The following is a 24708-nucleotide window of genomic DNA, read 5'->3' on the forward strand; positions in this document are numbered from 1 at the left end:
GAATTTTCTCCCTCCTAATTTTCTGGCATTGCTTTTTTTTTTTTCTTCACGTAGCATAAAATTTCCATCAAATTTCTCTAGAAATGTCTCTTTTTAGTATGTGGACTTTTCAAATGCTGGCTGGTTATTAGAGTGTTGCTGTTCTTTGGACACTAAATAACCTACCCAGACAGGTAGCACTCTTCCACTCATGCAGTAATCATTCAGGTTCCTAATCACTTTGTCCATTCTCCTGGTAATAAACTGCCATTATTGAGTCCACATGGCCAGACTCCTCTGTGAAAACTGGTACCTGTCTGAGTGCCCATGTGGAAGACTTTGAAATGGCCACCAGTGAACTCCGGGCCACATTGTCCCATCACAGCCTTTTGAACATGGCCTAATATCTGCCTCTGGGATTAAGTTTTCTGTACCTCTCCAAATACCTCATGCTCCCACCAAGACCTCAATTTCCCTCTACTTCCTGCTGTCTCATTTCCCACTTTCTTTGCTAACACCTGCAACACCTCCAGCTTGGTATCATCAGTATATCTCACTAATAGACTTTCCTCTTGCTTCACATCAGTAATGAAGAGCTTTAAAAAGACATTAAAAAAAGATTTGTGGCCAAAGGTCTCATTAATTATGTTTGCTGTACCCCACTAGGCACCTTCCTCCAATGCAGCTCATTCCATTTATCACAACCCTTTGTTTACAGCCTCTTTGCCGGTTTCAACTCTCAAGTCAGTGCTTCCTCTCTCCCAGGGAATTTAATTTCTTTTCTTTTTTTCTTTCTTTATTTAATGGCAGGATGTCTTTCTTCCAAAACGTTTTCTGCATTATAACCACGGATTTATGTAGCGAGAAAGATATATAAAGGTTTAACCCCAGAGTGGAAATTAAAACAGCATCAATTTCATACAGGTGAAGTTTTACACCGATAAAAGGAGCAGACAAGCAGCGTTACGACTGGGACAGCCAGAGGAAATTCAACTGCCTGTGCTCTGCAAAGGTCAGACGAGATGATTGAAAGCATCCCTGGTGCCTCTGCATGGACAGAGCAGGTCCCTGGTGGGCCAGCTCCTGCTGGTGTGGGAGTGACTCCAGCTGTTCTGGGAGATAAATAGGAATAAAACAAGACCTTGACTTTCTGTTAGTCAAGCTTTGCTCCTGGTTGCTGTTGTCCAGCAATTAACATGGCAGACATCTGCAGGAGTCAATTGGCTATCATTCAAGATGTTCCCACTCATCACAGAGGTTAAGTCTACTCTGATAAATGGGATCAACCTCTAAGTGGTCTTTAAGCACAGACTTATGGGAACTCAGGGAGGAAAGGGGGCTGCATAGCATGAGGGATGGTGCTGCCCTCACACAGCCAGCCATACACTCCCTGGAAGAGGCAAACCTGCCATACACAATCCAGGCCACCCCCTGGCAGAAGAGATGTCCCCCCCACTGCTGGAGTGCATGCCCACAGCATGGATTGTGGCGGGCTCACAGCTCTCTCCTCTCAGGGTAAGGGCCAGAGAGACAGAGACAGGCTGAGGGAGTTGTGCTGATAGTCAGTAGATTAAAAGCTTTTGGTTCCCATCTTTATCACCCCATGACAGACCTGCCATGTGCCTGGGTGTGTGCTCAGTGCCCAGACCAGCTGCTCCTCTGCCTGCTACACTCCTGTACCATTGGGCTCATAAGACTGTGCCTCAGTTCCTCCATCACAGCTTTCAGCTACTGTTCAGAGATAAAAATACACCCAGGAAGAGGGAGAAGACCCTTTCTAGAAGGGCTTTGCATGGAGCCAGAGACCCTGAAATCCACCTCCATAGCATGTTTAAGAAATAGGTAGCATCAAGAAGGTGACTTTGGCACAAGGGAAAATGTATGATGTAAATTGTGAGGTCAGCTGTGTAAACTTTCCTGATCTGGAAAAGAAAAGGGAACTCTGAGCTCAAGAGAAGGATTAGGAGAGCTCTGGCAAGGTGTTAGCCACTGCAGACAGCCTGATTAGAGAGATTACAGGGAAGAGCAAAGAAGCTTCCTGCCATTCTGCAAGACAGAAAAAAAATAGTGGATGAAATGCCTAAAGGGCTGCATGTGACAGCTGCTGCCTTTGCACAGGGAATAGCCAGAAACATCAGAGTGACACAGTTCAGTGCTCTTGCAACCCCCTGATCCCAGCTGCACGCAACCTGCCCACCAGTTCTCTTTCCAGCCACCTGGATACAACCACAACTAAGGCTCAGCCACCTCCGTTGATGTTTCGTGCAGTTAAATAACAAGAGTAATGCCTGCTTACTCACTTCAGGGTTGCAGGAGAATGACACTGATTTAAAAACAAAAAACAAACCAGAAGAGGTAAGGGAAGGGAAGAAGAGGGAAGAAACAGTTCAGCATCAATAAAAACTGCAAATCACAACAATAAGGCTGGTCTTGTCCCCATCCTCTGGGAAAAGAGGAAGCAAGAGTTATGGAGGGGCCAACTCCACTGTGGGAATAACACACATGCATGGCACATGCTCCAGGGCTATAGCACCTCTCTGGTTTGCATGCAGACCTGAGCTGGGAACAGCACCGGAGATCTGAATGGCACCAACAAGCAGCAGTTCTGCTGCTGACACATCTAGGCTCACATGCAGTCCCAGCATCCCTATGCCCAGTGGTGCTCAGCCTGGCTCTCACACACACACCAGCTCACAGGGGAATAGTCTGCATAAGAGAGAGATTACAAAGCACAGGGTGAGAATGAAAGAAAAGCAGCCAGTGCTACACACCCCTAAACTGTAATGGCATGAAATTTTTTCATGTGAGAGGATCTGGAAGAATGTGTGAAAGCCTGAGTAAACCAATCCCACCTGCCTACCCCCCTCCAGACCTCGCACACATCCCTCTTCAGGCAGATGCTATCAAACCTGTGATGTCCTTCAGTAAGAACAAGAAAAACCCTTTCCTTTGCTGCACACTGTTCATCTTGAGCTCCTGAGCCATGAGCATGGCCTTGCACTAAAGGATTACCAGGGCAGATATGCCAGGAGACTGTAGTTTTCCTGCCCATCCAGTGACAACTCTTGGTGCCATGATGGGGGAAAGCCTGCACATACAGTGCTCAGCCTCCACTCAGTTTGCACTGAAACCTGAAGAGCACCACTACACACAGCCTTACTAATCACATACTGCCCACAACTCAAGTTGAGCAGGTGTGGAGGGAAGCTGGACTTACTAGGCACACGGTTGATAGCTTTCAGGGGTCTCAGGACGCGGACAGTACGGATTGCAGACAAGTTAATGTTCTGGAGATCCAGGGAGTACTCCACCATCCTGCAGAAGGAAAGAGTGAGAGACAAGGAGAAAGTTTAACAGAAAAATTAAACATTTTGGTTTGAGCCATAGAGTCATCATATGTTCATTGAAGGGTTTCTGGAAGTCATGGGTGTCAAGCCTGAGTCTTTGGGAGCAAAGCCAAAGCCTCCAGGAACCCTCCAGGAGCAGGACTGGAGACCACGGCTCCCCTGGCAGAACATGCAGCGAGCAGTGAGAGGGTGCCATGTGGATGCAGGCCAGGAGCTGTGATAACTTACTTGCTGTGACTTTCAGGTGGAAGGAGAGCTGCATGAAGCTGTGCCAACAAGGAGTGTGCACTCCTGGAGAGGGCACGCATGGGGGGTGGACATTTCCCATGAGGCCAGGAAGAGGAGGGCTGTGTAGCTGGTTTTACTGAGCATTACCTGCAGCACAGCAGCATACTGCCATTGTTCCACTCATCTCACAATGCAGGATGAGGTCCCTGGAGGCAGCTTCAGCTAACCTGTCTTACCTCACGTAGAAGCAAGCTCTCTACTTAAAGCGGTAACTGCTTTGCCTAGGCAGGAAGGCTTCTCCTAAAGCTGTGATTCACTCCTTTCTGACAGCAACCAAAAGGGGAAAAGCCTAATTTTAGGACATATGCTAGACCTTATCTTTCCTAACCCAGCAGCATGCTCCCTAAATAACCTCAAAGTGCAAATAGCTATGACTAATGCATTGGCTTTGCTGCAAGAGCAGCAGATGCAGGTGAAAAAAAGTGACCTGGCCTAGCATCCTGTGGCCCAGCACTCCCCTCCTTGCCCAGTATGGCGGATGTCCAGTAACGTGCCTGCCTCTTGGAAAGCACAGTGAGAAACTGGATTTTACTAACCATTTACCCTGGCCAGCAATTTCCACCTGAGGATCTCAAAGCATTTTGCATGTTTTAGTGAACACAGGTGCATGGGGCCTCCAGGAAGACATGGGCTGCTGTCATCAGCTTCCTCAGGGTGACCCTGACTTGCAGAGCAGGGTCAAGAGGGTGGCAGCATCAACACGTGAAATAGCAGCAGAGTCAGTAGAGAAACTGCTTCTGTTGAATCTCTTCTCAGATGTGATTAATGAAGTTATAAAATACTCCCTTTTCCTTGGTCTATCGACAGGCTCAGATGGGGAAGAATCAGGAGACTCAGCCTTTTGTTACTCCACCCTTTCTCAAATCAAAACCATCATAATTTATATAGAAAGACCCATAAGTCAGTAGTCCAGTAACCTAGTCCATCCAATTCCTTCTTCCCAGGAACCACTGAGGAGTGAATCAGAGAGGCTGAGATGTTGAGAGGACCAGTTCATAAGAAATATCAGGGAGAAGACTGGATCGAAACATCAGTGAAACAGACTGATCTTTCTATCGATTACCCTCCTCACTCAAAAGAACCTGGAAGAGCAAATGTCTAGTTATCTGTCTACACCTTTCACAAAGGGGACTTGTCAGAGTGATAGATTTTCAAACACAGTGGGGTAAACTTGTTGAAGTGTTGTGATTATTCTCTCTCATGCTCTCTTTCTTCCTCTCCCTCGTTCATTTCACTCTGTTCTCTCATGCACTTTTAGGGTAATTGCACAAAATAATTCTTCCTCTGAAATGCAGTGGCATTCATTTACATCCCTGGAGCTGTCAGTTCCATGTACACCGAGTGCAGAGGGAGAGAGGAGGGATTTCATGCAGATAATCAAAATATTCACACCCCCAAAAAAATGCAACTCAAAAAACGCCTACCCCAAACCAAGCAGCGATACTTAGATAGACTACAAAAAGCATCAGTGATAGACAGAGGCTTAGGATCCAGTCAGATGAAACTGGGAAATATGTATGAAAAGAAGAATGCGCACAGATATAATTGCACAGACATGACTACAGGCATCATACTAAGGACAAACCTGTGTGGTGTAAATGAACGCAGTGCAAAGCGTCTTGAGTAACCACTGATCAACCTTGCTCCAAAAGTATAAAGTAAAACTGCCTCACCAATGTGTTGTTGCTCCAGAATTAGACCTGCTACAACTTTGGAACTACAGTTACAGGGAAAGCACTGTATGGACTTAGCTGTATTGCTCCCAGGACATGGGTTAATACCTCTTCACAGCACAGTTCCACAGAGCCAGCTTCATGACTGAAGAGATCCTTACACTCCAGTTTGTTACAGGGGGTAGGCATGTAGACAGAAACATAAAGGTTTCCAAGCCTGGTGAAGTCCCACAGATCTTCTTTTCCTCTCCTAAAAAACCACATCCCCTAGAACACCAGGTTAAAGCCAGACCTCTGAAGGCAAAGATACTATTTTTGAGCAGTAGCAAACAACCTGAAACACACTCTTCCAGATGCCAAATAAGAAAATAGCCCCAAAATACATCTCATTTCAAAAAGTGGTCTTTTCTGAGCTGCAAGTGATTAAATGAGAAGTCTTGAAGAACACCATGACCCTCAAAGAAACTGAGCACAGCAGAACAGCACAGTGCTAGAGCTGAGATGAAATCAGCAGGCAGAGGTGAAATCGTTTCTTAGACTTAGCCATGCAAAAGTCATTTAAAAATAGAACCTCTGTTTACAAAGCTTTTGTGTTCTGTCCTTTTGTGGCTACATCCATGTTGCTGGCACTACAACTGGAGTAACTGTAATCAGGTAGCACATCACTGCCTTCTTCTAGCTGGAATGAGCTTGCCACTTATATGGCACAGTCTGTGTGTCACTAGAAAATTAATAATCATCAAAGTAGTGAGCACGGGTCCTTTGAGAGCAAGATGAATGCTACTCTAGCTGCAGCTGTGCCATTCATGCAGCCAGTGAGACAGTCTCCTGCAGCTCTTGGTGGCTGCAGATCCGCTGGGATTACATCCCAGTTTAGCTAGGAAAACAATGCTGAGCAGTCAGTCACTCTGCCAATGAACACAGCAGTCTCTTCCCAAGCATGGGTCAGAGAAGGGCAACTGCTAAATTTTTCAGAGAGCAACTTCTAGCAAAAACGAGCTCAGCCCTAGCAGGCCCCAGGGCTTCAGCTCACTTAGCAAACCCCTTCTGCTTACAGTTCCTCCTGTGGCCTCCTGATCTTGGCTGTGATAACACAGATGCATCCAGGATGCTTCAATCCCTGTGGATGAGTTATGTCTACTGTAGCCACATAAGTCATATCCAAAACAACTCCAACACAATTCCAGTGCAATTTTACATTAGGGCCGCTTGTTCTCGCCTTTTCATTCCTGGTGACAGCTTTAGCATCAGCTGTTGTTTACACTTCTCTTTGCATAAGGGTAGCATGCCCATACCATAATGGACTGCAGGTGACTGGGGTGAAATAAAATTCCATTAATCAACAAAAAAACCTCCAAACATTATCTGTGTAAGTAAAACCAACAAATCCAAACACTGCCTCCTTTCTCCAATGAAGTGGCATTTTTAAGTGACTCTGCTGTCACCTCTGGGCATCCTCATCCTTTCAGGGGTTGTCAACCCAGCTGTTTGTTGTTCTTACCTTTCTCCAGCCAGCCCTGCTCCCCACTGCTTAGAAACCCTGTACAATTCACCCTTTGTAAGGTCTGGGGCTGTACCTAATCTCCTACTGCCACACGTGGAGGTGGTGACAGATTGACAGTCAAAGGGGCTCGTCGCATAAAGCAGATTTATGTCAGTAGGATCAGGTTTTCCCCTGGCTGTATCTCAGGATCTTGCAATGGTGGATTAGGCACATGGTGCTTATTTGGACTATCAGGCAGGCACCCAAAATTCAGTTCTTGCATCCTTACCACACCAGCAACCCAGGGAACCATGTGTTTGTTGGGTGTTCATAAACCAAGGGAAACATTAATACAAAGCAGTTGACTCATTAAACTCCAGGAGCTTTCCAGGCCTCTTGCTCTTGATTTGTGGCACCTAAGTGCCGTGAGTGAGGATAGCCCCAGGACGTGATGGCCCTTCCTCTGTTTCTCCTCTCCTTCTTGGCTACTTCAAGCATGTCTTGTTTGTAAAAGCCTTAGTTTCTTTAAGGTCCAGGGGCAGTAAAAGCCTAGGATGGAGAAGAAAAGAAGACCTGTTCTGGTTGTGAGCTGACCTCTTGTCATGGTGGAGCAGGGGGAAATGCATCTCTCCCAGGGGAAAAGGCATCTCATTTCTGTAACCGCTGAAGTACTTTACAGCCTCTGGTGTGGGTGGGCAAGTGCAGGGACAGGTTAGGAAGGTGGAACTATGCTGAACTGGAGAGAAACTCTGATCCACTTGAGCACTAAGCTGTCAAGATAATTGAATTTACACAGTAATTCTTCTTCCCTCAGCTAGAGATTTTGTTCTTCAAAACTTTCCGCATGAAAGTCTTGTGGAAGAAGGGAGGATGGATGCACGCATCATCCCCATGGTGCTCAAGGCTGGTGCATGGTGAGAGTGTTGACAGGTGAGGAATGAGACAGGGGCACTGGCTGCATGAATGGGCTTGGTCCTGCAGAAGCAGGGGGGGATGCTCAGTAGGGAATACCAGCCAGCAAGAGTTCTGGCTCCCTCCTCACTCTGAAGGTATCCCACCTGGTCCCAAACTCCTCTCTCTCTTTACATCTCTCTAACTCATACCTGCCTGCAACCATCTCCACCTCTCATTTTACTCTTCCTCCATGATTTCTAGTTTTTCCATTCACTCCTTACCTTTACTTCATCTTTTTCCATTTTCCTTCATATCACAGAATCATAGAAGAGTTAGGATTAGAAAGGACCTCAAGATCATCTATATATCCTTCTATTCTTTTCCTAATCCTTTCTTTCCTCTTTCATTTTCCTCTTTATTCCTTTCATCCCTTTCCCTGCTTATCCTCCTGCTTAGTCCTCCAACTCAGTCTCTGCCTTGCTGATAAACATTAGCTTGTACCAGGTAAGTCTGCTCAGCTGAACACACAAGTGACCTTGAGTTTAACAGAGATAAGACCGAGCTAACACAGGGAACAAGCAAGCAATTTGTTAGCACATTGACCCTGTCCAGAAAGCACTTGGTCTTCTGTACCTCCATCCCATGCTAAGCCACTGGAGCAGAGAGCAAGCACATGAGGACAAGGGGGCACACAAAACACCAGCATTGCAAACCTTCGCTGCTTGTGAGGTCTCAACCAAAGCAGAATAGCCTCATTGGCTGCAGCTTGGCACTTGTTTTACTTCTCTGTACCTGTGAGCTCAAGAGCAGGCTTGGATCTGTCTTTGCACTCTACCCTTCTCCAGCAGCAATGAAACTTGGTAGAGTGATGTTCATTGCCCAACAGCAGAAATGTATGACAAGTGGGGCTCTGGGCCAGGCATGGGACAGCAGAATGAGGGAATAAAACCTAAGACTATTTAAGATGGATATAGAAAATTCAGACTTTATCTTGCTGTACATGTAACCGCAGATAATGTACTTATGCAGTGCCTGGCTAGCAGCTTCCTTGCAATTAAGTTCAATGAAATCCATGACTAAAACAGTTCAAACATTACCATTTACCTCTTCATATTTACATCTCCTTATACCTCTATTAAATACTTATTAACTCTCATAATCTTAGCTCCTAAACTTTTATTTGCTGAAAATTAGGAGCCAAGAAATAATATTTAAAATGTATTCATGAAAAATACCAAGCCAGTATTTTTCTTATGACATAAAGCCAATATGTTTTTGTCAAATTCAAAAGCTGCCTAATATTCCTTCTCTGATAGGGACTTTTAATTGAAATCTAATTAACTGCAGTCTAATCAATTCAAATTTCTTTGTCAAATAAATTTGGGTTTGGCACTGAAGCCAGAAACTTTGTGACTGTGACTGCCTAGCTGTAATTTCAGGCTTGCTATAAGTCTCTGCACACAGGGAAGCTTTTCCTGCCTGTGGACTTCTACTTGGTCCTAGCATTTATGAGCACTTGGGGTGACCAACTCAGAACATCAGTTGCTCCCTACTCCAAATTCTTTCTGCTTATTCTAGTGGAATTAGATGATCTTTAAGGACCCTTCAAACCCAAAACACTCTACGATTCTTAGCTATGTCAGGGGTATAAACCTGATGTGTACCTATACCATGAAGCGATGTGATCTAACCAGAATCTTCTGTGTACAAAAGTATGTTTTTCTGTCCTTAGCTCCTTGATTTGGTCATCAAATTCCACAAACTGGAATGTCTACCGCTTTGAAGATCCAGGACATAGGAGTCACAGGGAAAACACAAGACTAAGTCTGACAGTTTTCCCTGTCTGAATTTTTAATTCAGATATTGGTGCCAAAAGTTGAAGCTGACATCTCTTCATTTACCAACATGTCCATCCCGCCAATATATGAGCCATGTGTGAGCCATCCCACAGCTTGAATCTGCCACCTGCACTTTGTGATGGAAGAGTGATTTACCCCTACATCCTCCCACCTTTGTAGTACACACCAGGATGAAAGGAAGGACTCACTGCCTCTGCTCAGCCGTCAAAGATTGTGGCTACAATGCAAAGAAGGAAAAAAGGCAGTCCTGTAACTGGACAATGTACTCCAATTGTCCCATATGTCCCCTCGCATAATCACGAGCCATTCTAATGAAAGCTTGTGCTTTTGCATGTGCATCACCAGATCCACTCAGTCATGGCCATCTGTGGTCAGAGGTGTAGCAGTGGCCATGGGATGTGGAGAATGGGACTGGCCAGGCTTCCCCAGGGGCTCTATTAGCTCAACCTGTGGTGTGCAGAAAAGGGACAGCAGGCAGCAGAATCCACTTACAGGTTCCCAGGACTGCCTGCATAGGAGGGACCATGAGTTCTGGAGACACAGGAAGAAGAGTACACAGGTGAAGAGCTAAAGTATGGAGCACATGTAGCATTCAAGACACCTCCTTATCAGCCGTGGCTAAGGCTGGAAGTCCCCTAGCTTGTACATAAGGAGAGCTGTAAGCAGGCAGGCACCAGTAAGGGTTGAATTCAATTTCTCACAAACCTATCCGGAGACATCAGAAATGGAGCCAGGAGATTATGACAAGGTCTGCCCAGATGCTGGGCAGGAGAGGAGGACTACCGCCTCCACCCTGGGTCTGCAGTTACAAAATGCACACATGCCAATGGAGAGAAAAAACACACAGCACATGCAAACAAGCTCTTTGGACTGCAGAGCTCTTGGAGAGACATGTTTAAGATTTCTGCACCATGCAGCTCCTCCATTGGTGTCACATCCTTACTTGCATTCAAAGGCCCAGGGGGCTATAACAGAAATTAAAGACTTCTTCCTGGTGTTCCCTTTTCCCTGCTCAGAGAGTTGCGTTGTGGCCTATGCCCCCATTTCCTTCACTCGCTCACAGCTGTAAGAAGGCACAACCTTTACCAGTGCACTCGGAATAGGCAGGAGCTTGAGACAGCACAGGGCACCCGCCTGCATTGGGTGTGCTAAGCACATGCAGCTCAAAAGCTACCTCATGGCTGCAGTCATCTATGGACTTCTTAAAAATGCTGTCTTCACAGATGCTGTGACTCTCTGCTGATGGGTTACTTGGACCTGATCTTTTGCTATATGGATGGAGGTTGCTCTGTGATACAGGAGGCAGCAGTCAACACTGAACTTGCTATCAGCTCACTTGATACGTACTCAAAGAGCAAGCCATGCAAGCACTTGTGCACATTTTGCACAGTCTGGTGCCTTCAGGGCCAGGGTTCAAACTGCACCCTACATAGATGAGTCAAGCTCCTTTCAACACCTGCTATAGAAAGGATGGAATAACATCACATGGGACATGGCCAAACATTGTACAGTCAGCCTCTAAATTGCTCTGCAAACCACACTGTACTCAGCTTAGTCCTGCTTATCTCTCTTTAAGTTAGAACTCATCACGCTGCAAAAAGACAACTCTGCTGACATAAAAGCTGGGAAAAAAAAAAAATCCCTTGCTAGTGAAATAAAACTGCAAAAATCACATCCTTTTTTTCTCCCTTTATAAAAATACAATAATATTTAAAAAAGCTATAACTCTATTCACAAAAAGACATTTATTCAGGGAGCGATAGATCAATTTACTAATTACACAGCTCCAGACTTATGATGCTTAAAAAAAATAACCTGCAACTGTCTCTCCCACCCCAGTATAAAACATTTAATATTTTTTTACTTTTTTTTTTTCCTTCTTTTTTTAACTGCTTTGCAGGCAAAAGCTGCTGAAAACTTCCAGAGCCTGTAAGACTGGTCCCTTGCTGCCTGGGATGTGATTACTTCACACCCCTGAACACTCCAAACTGTGTACTCAGAGAAAACGTCAGAGTTTCTTAATAGTTTTGGAGATATGATATGAAAAGACATAAGCAGGTTCTCACATTGTGATAAGAAAGCCAGAGGGACTTGCCAAGCTCAGATGACTGAAGATGAGTGATGGGGCCTCACTTTTGAAAACCACGAGTCTGAACGCAGCCTCTGGCTTTGTATTTTGCTGCTTAGGGCAGGGAGAAGGAAAAAAGGGGTGTTTGCATTTTGGTCATGCAAGCACGCTGATGTTGGGTTTGGGGCTTTTGGGGGTGTGGGGGGGGTTGGGTTTTGTTTATTTTGTATAAAGCTAGGTTCATGTGGTAGAGAATTAGCTTTTAGGGAGGCAAAAAAAAATCAGAGGCAATAACTGCAAACTACATGTAACACATGCAGGGTACCACTGCCTCCTTGTTGTGATTCTTCTCTGGTGTGATTCATTTCGTTTTGATGACTGCTTTCATTTCAATATGTTGCATATCTACGGATAGTTTTACTAGGAGAAAGCAAATGAAATAATTAGTATCATTAAGGAGGGAAAAGTGAGTGTGTGTTGGGGGGAGGGCTGTGATTCTGATATTTCTGCCTTTAGTTAAGATGCTATTTAGCCTGCTGCTTGCTGGTTTCCATCTTTATCTGATCACTGCTTGAAACAACTAATTGCTGTATTTATTACAGTTTTCTTTAACTTGCCATAATTTTATAGAAACTTTCATTTGGCATCGAAGATCAGCTAACTAAGATTTTCTGAGCATTCTGCTGTTTACACTGCTGCTAATAAGTATTTAATGATCTGAGATTTTAAAGTCATAACTATGCAAATTCTGGCCAGGTCCCTGAAGGGCCACAGTTAATTAAAAGCAAAGAGAAAGCAGAAGATTGGCAACACACTTCCCCATCTTGCGAGATTAAGGCCAACCAGTGTGTTTCAGGCTGAGTGACATCTTCTCAGCACGGAAGGGCACCGCACGGTGCCAGTTTTGTTTCCCGGGAACACTAGGGCATTTAAGACTGGTGGGCGGGTACCTCTCATCCTTCAGAAAGCTGCCAGCCTGCTTCCCTGAAATGCAGAGGGATGAACTTAGGGGTGTAAATCTATATATGTGGCTTCCTGATAAGGAAATGGTCAGCGTTCAGAAGCACACACACTGATGCTGCACAGGTTGGAAAAGAGCTCGGACGGGCAGATTCAGTAAGCAGCATCACTGCAGCTTATGGAAGAAAGGACACAGTTATCCAAGGAATTAAGGGGAAGTAGAAATGAAGGACAGTAGATAACTATCAGAGAGAGAAGCTACAAATCATAATTACCACCTCAGTTAATAGAGATCAATACTGTCAAGGCTCCCAGTATGGAAGCTGCATAAAGCACTCCTGAGGAGCAACTAGCCAAAAGGCACAGTGAGCGAGAAGAAATGTTCTGCTCAAACTAAGGCGCTTTCAGGCATGCCTGAGAAGGGATCTCCAGTTGTACAAAGATGTCAAAAGATGCATAACTACTCAGAAAGGAAAGGATGATTTTGGAAAGAAATCAAGATATCAGGATACCTATGCTGCCATACTAGAAGTGGCAAATTTAGGAAGGTTTTCAAACTCCCAAGGCACTATTTAAAATGCACGATAATGAGTTTTAAAATTAATCGTTTTTCTTATCATCACATACCACAGATTATAGACAACTGCTGAAGAAAATGCGCAAGAAATACTCAGCTGAGCTCCTCGATTGTCCATCCTGGCCAACAGGCAAAGTAAATGATGGAGGAATCTGGTAATAAACTGCTGGCTTGGCCAGCCGCATAGGGCAGGAGCACTGGGCTACCCCTTGGAGAAGCAGAAATCTTAACCAGCATTTCATTAGAAGAATTAGGTTTTGGGTAACTGGAAGAGAGACCAGTCAGGAGATTGTTAGATGAAAAACCAAAGGGATTAGAAAAAAAGTTAATTCTTACAAAGCCTCCATGTCAAGAACAAAACTAATCAAGGCACTAGAAGACGTAAAGAGGAGAAAAATGGTATCATCTGTATTTCAGTGCCAGGGGCCTGAGTAATAAAGAGAATAGGAAATGTTCATTTTATGAGTATAAACAGCCTAAATGGCATTTAAAAAGCCTGGTGGAAAGATCTGCATGAAAAGAATATTAAAATCAAGGATTTTAACCTAGCTATGGAGGCTCAAGTGGACAGAAAGGGAGGGGGAATAGCACACTGTCAAAATGGCATTTCCTAGTACGGAATCAGTAACAATTTAGAAATGAATACTTACACAATATAAATTAGGAGATGGAAATTGTAGAAGATTTGTAAGAGAACTGAACAAACACATGACATGGTGTAAGTTAATCACTGGAAAAAGAAAACTACTGTCACAAGCAGTGTAAAAAGGTAGAAGACTTTAATTAAAGAAAAAGTTCTATGAGGAAGGTCAGATGATGTATATGTACCATAGATCATAATGAGGTAGTTTCATCTCCAGCTGTGATTAAGGATTTTAGGCTATACTTAAACTATATTTATTCCTGTCAAAACACGGATATTCTAAGATAAGCAGGCCTGCACAATTCATGTGCAAGAGTTTTAAAAAAGATGGCCAGAAGAGATCTGGACCAGTACTGATGATTTTTGATCAGTCTCAGAAAACTGGGAAAGCATCCAAGGGTCAAAGAAATTCTGATGTCGTGCCAGTACTTTAGAAACACAGTGATCTCAATAGGCTGACTGGGCTGATGCTGATCACAGTGCAGTAATGAAATCGCCAATATGCAGTTTTGATAGATTACGGATTAAAGTTGGATAATAAAATTAACCATAATCAACACAGGTTTAAGGAAAAATAGACATCATCAAACTAATGTGCTATAATTTCTTATGAGATTACAACTCTGGTTCACACAAGTAATTATGTTGATATGGCTGGAATGATATGAAATCATCATGACATATATTAGCTGGAGAAAAACTGGCAATGTAATAAACCTCACATACAACAGTAAATGAGTAGTCATTCATGAGCAGATGTACTTCTGTAATGCACAGTTCTTGCTACTCTGTTTTCTACTTATCAAAACACGGCAGAAAAGTAAAGAAAAACAAAAATCACCAATGGATTTTGCAGTTGAAGCATATATTTGAGAGAACAGAAAAGAAATGGACAAGTCAGCAATATAGAACAGCATGAACTGCTTTGGAAATGCAAATAATCTGTATGCCAATGTGAACAAATGAAACAGCATACATCTGGGAACAAAGTTTACCGTTTCTACTAATAGGAAGGGATTTTCTCTCTTCTGACGAGGAGACAAGGGAAAAAAATAAATAAAACAACCAACCAAGGTTGAAGCCAATGAACAAAGCATCCTAATGGACTCATAGGATGATGCTGTGATTGATTAGATGGGCTACTGCAATGCTTGGCTGTAGGAACTGGGAAACCTCAGACTGGAATGCCAAGAAAGTATTATCCCTGAAGGCACTGAAACAGCTACACAAGAGTGCTTGGTCTGTTCTGATGTCCACTGCTTTTAAAAAGGCTTTAAAAGACACTGCAAGTATATCACAAAATGCCAAAATATACAAATCATTCTATTCTTTTCATCAAAGTCAAGGTCAGGATGGGATTTGACCACAGCTTACGAGATCTATATGACAAGCAACAGTGGAGTAATAGAGAGAGGCAAAGACAGGCCATTCACTGATAGACAGACCGGTCTCTCCTCAGCCACTGGACTCCAAGCAGCAAATAGTTAAGGAAAGTTTTTGGACCTATTTTGGGTACACACTTGTAATTACAATTATCACCCCCAGCCACAGAGTGAAACCCTGTCCCCCTTAACTTACCTACCTATTTACACAAGTAAATTGCATACCAGAAAGTGTCATAGGGGTGCCACAGAAGAGGACAAAAACAAGCATATTTCCCACTATAAATCATTAATTACAATGCATGGCTTAAGAGAAGCAGAACAACCACTTCACCAGTGGAACTGATGGCCCCAAGGCCAGGCAGATTGCATGAATTCACTGTCTGCACAGGGACCTTCTGGACAGAGTCATGTAAAGGGGCATCTTCCTTCCCAGATGGACAGTGGCATCATCTCCAACCACATATGAACGCAACTGCCCCACAGAGAAGAGCAAGCAGGAGAAATGGCTCACTCTTTGTTTGCCAGAGAACTGCCTGGCTTAAAAAGTTGATGAGTGCTAGCCCAGAAGTAAGTGACTTTGCCTGAATTCATGCACATATAGACACTGACTGACATTTCCAATATGATTAGTGTTTGCATTATCTCAACTTTCAAAACATAGTAGGCTCTCAACTTTAGGAAGCTGCCCTCTGAATCAAGCTCTCCAAATGCACCCATCACTTTGGGAAACATGACGACAGGCAAGACCTAACCACAAACAAAGGGACTCCCACCAGGACAGCTGGTGAGAAGCATAGACTGCTTGAAGTGTCTGGGAACCTGCAATCTCCTGTCACCAGTGAGCAGTTGGGACCTGGAGCATCAGCAACCTGAATCTGCAGCCCTGGTTGTCTGTGCACACAAGGGCATCAGTATTCTTCAACCCAAATTACCTCAGTTGGTTTTAGGAGCTCCAAGGGGAACAATGAAGGAGAGCATTGAGTTAGGACTGTTGTTTGGGGGTTTTTTTCTACTCATTTCTGAAAAAACGTGGTTGGGGGAGGGAGTGTGCGAGAGGGGAGAAAGTTCTGGTGATGTCAGCTCCTATTGCCATGGAAACTGAATATTTTTAGTGACAATGGAGTCTTCCTCCTTGAGCTGATGGGTTGCGTGGGGAGCAGGGGCAAGCAGGGCAGGGACACACGAGGGAATTCAGCTAACTAAAACTATAGCTTCTGGCTTTCCAAGGAAGTGAGGAGAATGAATGCCTGAATGCATGGTTTATGTAACCAAAACACCGTCTGGGGGCAATAGCAACAAATAGTCATTATGCTCTTTGATAAAACATGCCGTCATGCAGCAGATGGAGGTATCTCAGCTGCCCAGGAACAGCCAACAGAACAGTCTTTTGGCTTCACTTTGTTTTTCCACTCTACAGCTTATTCTTCCAACCTTTGCTGCCTCATTGGTGTTTATCTGGAAAGGGAGAAGTGAAGAGAAAGGTCTGGGAAGTACAGTCCTTGCTCCTGAAACTGAGAGAAGCTGTACATCTTCTAGGCAATGCATTACTTCTCAGCACCATGAATGTTTTCTTGAGAGCCAAATTTATGACCTGGCAATGAGAGTCCAGGACCATGAAGAGAAGGCCATTAGAGAAAACTGATTAGCCTCTGATCAGGATCTAACTCACTGCCATGAAGAAAACATGCAAGACATACTGCAGGATGTCTTCTCTTATTCAGAAGGCTAAGACAGCATCTGGACCCAAAGAAAGCTGAAGCCGTGATCCAGGTGTGGGACCAATCAGGATAAACCTTGGACCTTAAATCTGAGGCTAAATAAAAGCCTATAGTCTGTATGTAAGGGCAAATTTGAGCCTTGGATTTGATTTAAACAGTGCAGACAATTCTAATGAATTTCAAAGAATAATGAATTAATAACCACAAGCTTTTATAACTTGAGATACATTATATAGTCATTAGTTCTATACAGCTAAATGGGAAAACCTTTCTTTAGCAGAAGTCTTTTGAGATCAGATATTCTAATGAGATTACTATCATTTCAGTCTGACACCTCATGAAGACAACTGTATAGAAATCAGGAAACAAATTTCTTTCAGTCTTGGACCTGAAATGAAAAATCCTCCACACTGATTAGTTTATATCTAAGGAGTTGATTCTAATTCTCCTTGGCATTGAAAGGAGTTCAGATATGAGCTTTTCTCCTAGCACTGATATCAGATGCACAAAAGACACTCTCTTCTCAAATTTCTGCTAGCAACAGCAAGAGAGGGAAACAAGTAAATGGGGTTTACTCCCTCCTCATCTAGGTAGCATGGATTTTACTTGTTTTCTGCATGGAGTAAGCACTTGAGCCCACCCTCTTTCATTTAGCATTGCTCCACTGATTTCTTCACCTCTCCAGACAGCATCGCTCACATACCAGGCTTGTAGGGACACTGGACAGAGTTAAAACCCAAGTTCCCAAGACTTTTATCCCATACACCAGCACTCCTGTGCCAATAGCACCTTCCTCCCAGCATACTGCAGCACATCCTCCATATAGTGGAACACCATGGGCTCCAAGAGCCCCCTTTCAAACACACTTGTTCTTCTCTTTCCTCTTCAAAGGCTGCTTTGGTAGGATCTTGTTTTCCCTGCACCATGTCACCAGCAAATGTGCCACCAGGAGCTCAGGCTAGAGTACAATGATCTGATTTTCCTTGCTACCGCGTGTCAAGTGCTTTAACTCACAGTCTCCACACCAGACCATTTTGTATCAAATGCTAATCACAGCAGGCTTAGCCATGAAAAAGGTCTTCCCATCTCACACATGTTGTGTTAATGCAGGAAAAGCAACAGCTTTCATCTGCCTGTCCTCCTTTCATGCACAAGCTGGCTAAGAATCGGCCTCGAAAATTTACAACTGAGCTGAGTTTGAAAATCTCTGTGCCTCCCAGAAGCAAACAATTACATACCCCTCCAAAGGGAATGGCTTTCAAGTCTTGCTGTAGAAGAACTGTATCAAAAGCAAATATAAAGACAGTGCTGCTCCACACTGCAGGGGAAAGCCCTGCAAAGTGAGCTTGAACTCATTGCTGGCTCAGTCAGTAATACATGCACTTCCATGACAGCAAGTGTAGGTAATTCCTTGTCGAGAGGAAGAGGAAATTGGGGGGTTCTCACTGAAAAGTTGTTCACTTCTTTACCTGTTTGCTGTGAGAACAACAACACTGTATATTTATTTCTGGGTTTTTTCTTCTTTTTTTTTTTTCACTATACCACAAAGCAATCTAATGTCCATTTTTATGGACAAATTCAGAAAAAGTGCCCACCACTATCAGTGATGGACATTTTGATGTAATTCAATAGGCAAACCCTGGTAGGCTTTCCACTTCCTACATGCAGAGGGGAAATCAGAGCTTCGCCATAGCAACTTTGTTGTAAAAAACACTCAAATGTCAACTTGTCCCAATAGTACAGTGGATAAGGCCAGTGAGAGACAAAAAGCCCAGAGTAACAAAAATGACATTCCTACTTTTGAAACACTGCTGCTGGAAACAGAGAAGCGAGATTTGTTCTGGTAAAGGTTAAAGCTCTTCCACCCAGACATTTTAAAAGCACTTTCAGCTGGTACAAGTAACACCCTCTACAGAAGTTGTGTGAGATGGCTGCACATCAGCTGGGGAGCTAAGCTACCTTGTCTACTGTTTCTTCCATAGACTGCTATGCCCCACAGATGTGCTGAAGCAGCAGCAACGTGGCGACTTCTCCCTCAGTACCATTTCTTTTCCGTGCAAGAATCCAGCAAACACAGAACAAATAAACCCAGAAACTATCAACCTACCCAGCCATGACGATGAAGAAATCCAGGCGGTTCCAGGTATCTCCAAGGTAACACTTCTTGCCAAAGATCCCCAGGGCCACCATCTTTAAGACCATTTCCATGGCAAAGAAAATGAAGATGAAATCATCAAACACCTGCCAAACAGAAGCCCAAGAGCACATTTGATAAGCATTCTCAGCCTTAGACTAAAATGCACCATATGAGATAAATACAAATTTCATTGCTTCTGAAAATTAGTTAGAGCAGAGCTGGAAACACTTCCTATATGTAGTCCTGGTATCGCAGCTTACTGCTGCTCAAGCAAGCAAGGGCTTTTTATAGTTTAGGGGTTTTTTTCCCCATGGGTAAAGCAATTGATGTAGGCTCAGAAACTCCTTACATGAACTTGAAAGGATGCATTGGCTCAGAACCAGCAGATCCAAACCCAGCCAGGGAAACACCATCCTTCCAAGGGCTCCCAGGAGGGATTCCTTATCACCCCACTGCAAATGCCTCAGCTGAGGACATAGTGCAGCTTCACGCACAGCTTAGACATCACATAACAATCACGGAGGCTTCAGATATCTGAACATCGCAGCCTCAGCAACGCTATCGCTGACAGCCTTTGCTGTCACCTTCTCTCTGAGATAGCAGTAACCACAGCTAGTGCATTCATAGGTTGGATGTACCCATGGCCCTTTTTAGTATACCTTTTGTTTCTTCTCCCTTTAGGCATTCTAAATGTCACATTACCTGTAGACTCAGCGATACCCTTGCTACTCAACAGAGTAGTGAATGCATTAGGAGCTGCTACTGTCTCCTGCCTGGATACCATAACCTTAATTATTTATCCCTGGCTTACCTCTGAGCTATGTATCTTACAGCTGTCTACATCAAAAAACCCCTGCTTATGCGTAGGATCAGGAAGCCAGCACCTCTTCTGTATTGCATGGTCGCAAGTAGACTTCATTCATTAGCATTTCCCTCCTCAAAGCAAGCTTTTACTATTTTACAACAGGATAGCTTACTGCCAGGGACATTCTTGCCAGCCTGTCTGGGAAAGTGTTGCTCACACAACAAAGGAAAACATGTGAAATTTTGTGACTTGGACTGAAGCATCACCACAAGAAAAAGGAAGTCTGCTTACCTGCAAGATTTTGCACCTGTCAGAAAGGCAGTCCATATCCTCACACGGCTGGTACATCCCCAGGGTAACGCAGTTTAACAAAATCACCATCATGCTGACACATTCAAACCAGGTGGGAAAGAGTCAAGGAAAACTTCCATGAAAGCATCATGGCTGAGATAAGCTTGCGCTAGGCTTGGGGTGACAAAATAGGAAGATTAAGGTAAATAACTTCTGGCAGGCTGACTTTTTACATTCTTATGTTTTCCTCCTCTCAGTTCCTTATTACTCCACTCCTTCATTAAGCCAAAACTCTTTTCAAAAGGAGAAAGCAGAGGTAGCACAAAGGTCTAAGGTATTCATAAAAGCCAAGTCATTGCCATAATTAAACACATGCTCACTCCTCTCCTGTTGGCTTGCCAAGTTCATTCCCTCATTGGTTTAATGAATCTCCCAAATACATAGAAGACACTTTCCATGGTGGCCCATACTCAAATATAGCAGAGTTCTCTAGAATCTAGGGATCTAAACCAAAATGGATAGCCACATCTCTGTGTGAGCCTAGTGATTAGTGCCCTTCTGGGACCCCCTTCCCAATAACACAAAGCTAGAGGTCTCCCTCTTCCCCCTTCTAAGAGGAACTTGGAGATAGAGTTGCCATATTGGAACAGGTTGATGGTCCATCTAATCTGTTATTCTGCTTCCAGCAGTGGCTCATACTGAATGAAACTCCACAATATGCCTAATTAAGTTATTTGGTAACCATAGGGGGAAATTGCATTTCTGACCCCAGCTGGTGATCTATTTATGCCCTAAAGCAGAAGGATTGATAACCCTTATAATTGTTTTCTCAGCTATACTAGTATTCCTGCAGATATTTTGCTTATTCATTTGAATCCTTTGTTGATAATCTTACTAAAATATCTGTTTCATAAATAGTTGGCAGCCCTGAGCTACACTGGCTAATTATACTTTACATTAAAAATTGTTTCCTCCTATTTATTTTTAATTTGTTGCCTTTTAATTTCATCAAGTGCCACGTCATTTATACATTACAGAAAAGAATAAAAATGGTGTATTTTGTGTGACCTTCTCTGTGCTCTCCACACCCTCTACCTGCGTCCTCTTCTCCATCCCTCTCCTCCTGAAGGAGTGTCAAGAACTGATACACACTTATCCAAGAACTCATTTACAATATTTGAGCTCTAAAAGTGGGCATGTATCTGTGATATCTTTCCAGCATTTGCATTGCAAAGCAGTGACGTAGAGCCAGTGCAGCCAAACTTGGGGAATTCAGGCAAAGGGAATGAAACCACAACAGGGACTCTAAGTCAGAAGTTTATTTTATACACATCAACACTTCTGCGTGCATGCTTAGGAAGAAGCAATTTGTCAGTGGTCAGGATGCTCCCATGCTCCCTTTGCTCCTATCGCCTTGCAGCACACTTCCCCTCCACCTAGGCCATACAGATCATGGCAGGGTGCCTTTGAGCAGCTGGCAAGACCCCAAAGCACAAGACCTGGCCAGCCACAGCAAGTGCTCCCAAAAACACTGCAGCTTAGTCCAGACGTGCAAGGCCCTCATCTTCTTGCTCAAAAGGCTGTGGCTGGCTGCACTTGATTTCTCCTCCCCTTCCATTTGGATACCAGCTCTCTGAAAGTTTGCCAGCATTGTCCAGGCTTTCCGAGGATGCTACTGAATTGCTGGCTGCTCCTGGGCTACTGAAGTGACAATAGGAAAATCTGCCACCTCATGGTTTTCTTTTCAGAGCAGTAGGGGCCCTGAAAAGGCACATCAAACCTGCAGCAGAGAGGAAGAAAGAGCAAGGAGAAATCTGGAGCATCTCCTGCCCTGAGTCAGGAGGGGTTGCTGCCTGCCTGGGTCGGTGGAAGGGGTAATTAGAAGTACCTGCTGCCTTCAGCGTGTCACTGCTGTCAACCACAGCAACTGCCTCCTGTCACCACAGCAACAGCCTGCAGCCAGGTTTATCATCTTCCCTCTGGTGATGACTCCCCCTCCCCACATCCTTCACCCCCTCCTTTTCCCTGTGCCTGAGCCTGTAATTAATTGCAGCTGCTGACAAAGCCAGGCCTCACAATCTGCATCATTCAGTCACAAGTTTCATTATTAATTAACTTCTTTCAAAGTTTAAATCTCCTAATTACAAGCAAACCCGTGCACATGCTCTCTCCCCCAACCACAACCCTCCCTCACTGCTGCTCTCCATTCCCATGGCCCCACTATCAGTACCTTTCCCAGTGAGGTCTAGGGACTCTAACAGGTTTTGGAAACTAAAAGGAAACCCAGACATTTCTGCCTGTGGTCAGCTTGCCTCTCCTGGACAAGCAGATACTTCAAGATACAGCAATTCACTATGTAATAACTTGTCCGTCAAAGTAGCTTTTTTCCCCTGGTAGTGACAGCTCACAGTTGATTCAAGCCATTACAGATAAAGTGGACATGGCACTTATTTGAAAAAAACAAAAGAAACAGCAGAGAAAGGTTTCCAGACTCCTTTAACCATCGGCTATCCTCATTATCCACATAATTGTCTCCTTCTTGTAAAAGTCCTGTTAAGCTCTTGGCTTCAGCACTGCCTTGTGGCATCAAGATCTGTATCTAGGTTAATTATATTGTACCTAAACCACATTTCCTTGTACTGGTGCTGCAGCTAGTGCCTGCCTGTGGCAGCAGCACTTTGCTGATGGGTGCCATTCTTGCCCCTCCACACCCCAAGCAGGGCCCAGCCAGCTGCTGGCTGGAGGCAGCCACCATGTACCCACTGACCCTCCATCATGTTTTCCAATGGACACGGCAAGTCTGGAATGGGGAGACTCAAGGGGAATGCGTATCACCAGCACACACTAAGAAAGAGTCATCATCCACCTCAAACCATCTGGGATAGAGTCAGTGCTGAAAGCCACAAGTTACAAGATAGGTAAGGAGATCTACAGGTGTTTCTGGGAGCTGGAATGTGTTGCAGGAGTGCCTAGAATGTGACTCTACATAATGAGAGATGATGTTATGATGGGATACACTCATATAAGGGTGATGGGATACAGGCAAAGCTTTTGGGTTAGATTCCTGAATGACAAATAGCAGAAGCTCCACTTAAGGTTCTTGGGATCAGCCTCAATCTCTGCTTTTTCTCACTGACAACAGAAAAAGCAATATTTTGGGGTCCTCTCTCCTCTTCCTTTTTCATCATCAGCTGAAAAGTAAGACTACATCAGGCCCAAAATGCCTCCCAGTGGGTGTCACTCCTAGATGCACATAAAATATATAAGCTTTTGACAGTCCCTCAGTCTTCCCTATTGCTATCTCCAAACCATTCCTAGGCTAGATCTTGGATACCTCAGACCTGTTTAACCGGCAATAGAAATACCTTGTCTACAAAGCACTTACAGCATGGGGAAAAAGCCAGCCCTCTGGTGTGGCTGGTCATGGCAGCAAAAGAGAGGAACCTGCTATGGTAGAGCCATTCAGTGACTGCACTGGGAAGATGGAGTTCTATGCAGTGCATCTCAAACAACAGCCACTGATGCACACAAGTTTTTGTGAGCTCCCGTCTCTGGTCCAGTGCCCGACAGGCATATCTGAGGGCACCCTGCAGCTGAGGCATCACTTCACATGATCATTCCCCTCTGCTTCACCTTTGCACCTCTCTCCACTCACCTCTCACCCCACCATGCTTCCCACCAGCCAAATGGCTGCACCCTGTGATTCCAGTTTGTGGTGATTGCATTATCTTTCCCAAGGAGGAAAATAAGATAAGGACACTGCTGTGTTCCTTCCTTCCTTTCCTCCTCTGCTTTGTGATCCTCCTGCAAGAAGCCAGTAGGACGCTGTAACCGCAAGAAGGACAGTTAGTATTTTATTCTAATGGAAACAGATATTTGTGTTGTGAAGGTCAGAGAAACAAGTAGCTCCAGGGAAAGAAGTGCTTAGTTTTGTTCCTTCATTGCTGTTGGCTTTTGCAGATGCCCTCACAGGTGAGTTTCATTACCCTCTGCCCCCTCTACACTTTTTTCTTCTCAACTCCATTTTTCTTTTCAACTTCATTTTTCTTCTTCGGTGATACATAGGATTTTCATGGTCTTTTTCTACAAAACCAGCTGAGACAACCAACAGGGTTTCCTTCTCTTCAGCCTCAGTCTGCTAAGCTAACCCACTAGAAAAAGCTGAATGCAACACCCGATGTTCACTCAAAGGAAAATACATCTCAAAATGTGTTTGTGTTCAAATAGATCAAAACAATCAAAACATTTCTCAGAACAAAAAGCTTTAAAAATCCTGTTTTGGAAAGGCTGAAACATTTCTTCTCTGTCTTTTTTAGTACAACGAAGTGTTTCAACATTAGAGAAAAAAGGTTGTGGGTTTTTTTGACTTCACTTAGAACTCTGTTGTTTTGATTGGTTTTTTTTTACTTCTGAATCAATTAGAAATTAAATGCCAATACCCAGCATTGCAGTACTGGGATTTCATGGCAGTCAAGCCACAGAGAATAATTTATAAAGCCTTTCTGAAAGCCCTCAATGTCAACATACTCTAGGTGCTCCCATGCCATGTAACGTCTTGTTTGCTTTCATCACATCATCATTTATACACTGTCCTCACAGAA

At 44.1% G+C, this 24708-nt stretch overlaps 1 protein-coding gene across 7 annotated transcripts in view; it reads right to left on the reverse strand.

The window, feature by feature from the left end:
* The window catches only part of CACNA1I (calcium voltage-gated channel subunit alpha1 I), a 152332-nt gene that overhangs the window by 66696 nt on the left and 60928 nt on the right, over nucleotides 1–24708 (reverse strand). For 6 of the 7 annotated variants that reach the window (XM_061363959.1, XM_061363949.1, XM_061363919.1 and 3 more), the window contains exons 2-4: nucleotides 20108–20281; nucleotides 18982–19115; nucleotides 3197–3294 (exon numbers count right to left, since the gene is read on the reverse strand). In XM_061363959.1, the coding sequence (XP_061219943.1) occupies nucleotides 3197–3294; nucleotides 18982–19115; nucleotides 20108–20200 (325 nt within the window). In that variant the 5' untranslated portion in view covers nucleotides 20201–20281. Of the gene's footprint in view, nucleotides 1–3196; nucleotides 3295–18981; nucleotides 19116–20107; nucleotides 20526–24708 lie in introns of those variants that run through there. The other variant, XM_061363910.1, reaches the window with a different exon arrangement.

Source organism: Neopsephotus bourkii, unplaced genomic scaffold, assembly GCF_033783945.1.
Source record: "Neopsephotus bourkii isolate Nb327-2 ecotype Australia unplaced genomic scaffold, CSIRO-AGI_Nbou_v1 NB_107, whole genome shotgun sequence".
Classification (NCBI taxonomy): domain Eukaryota; kingdom Metazoa; phylum Chordata; class Aves; order Psittaciformes; family Psittacidae; genus Neopsephotus; species Neopsephotus bourkii.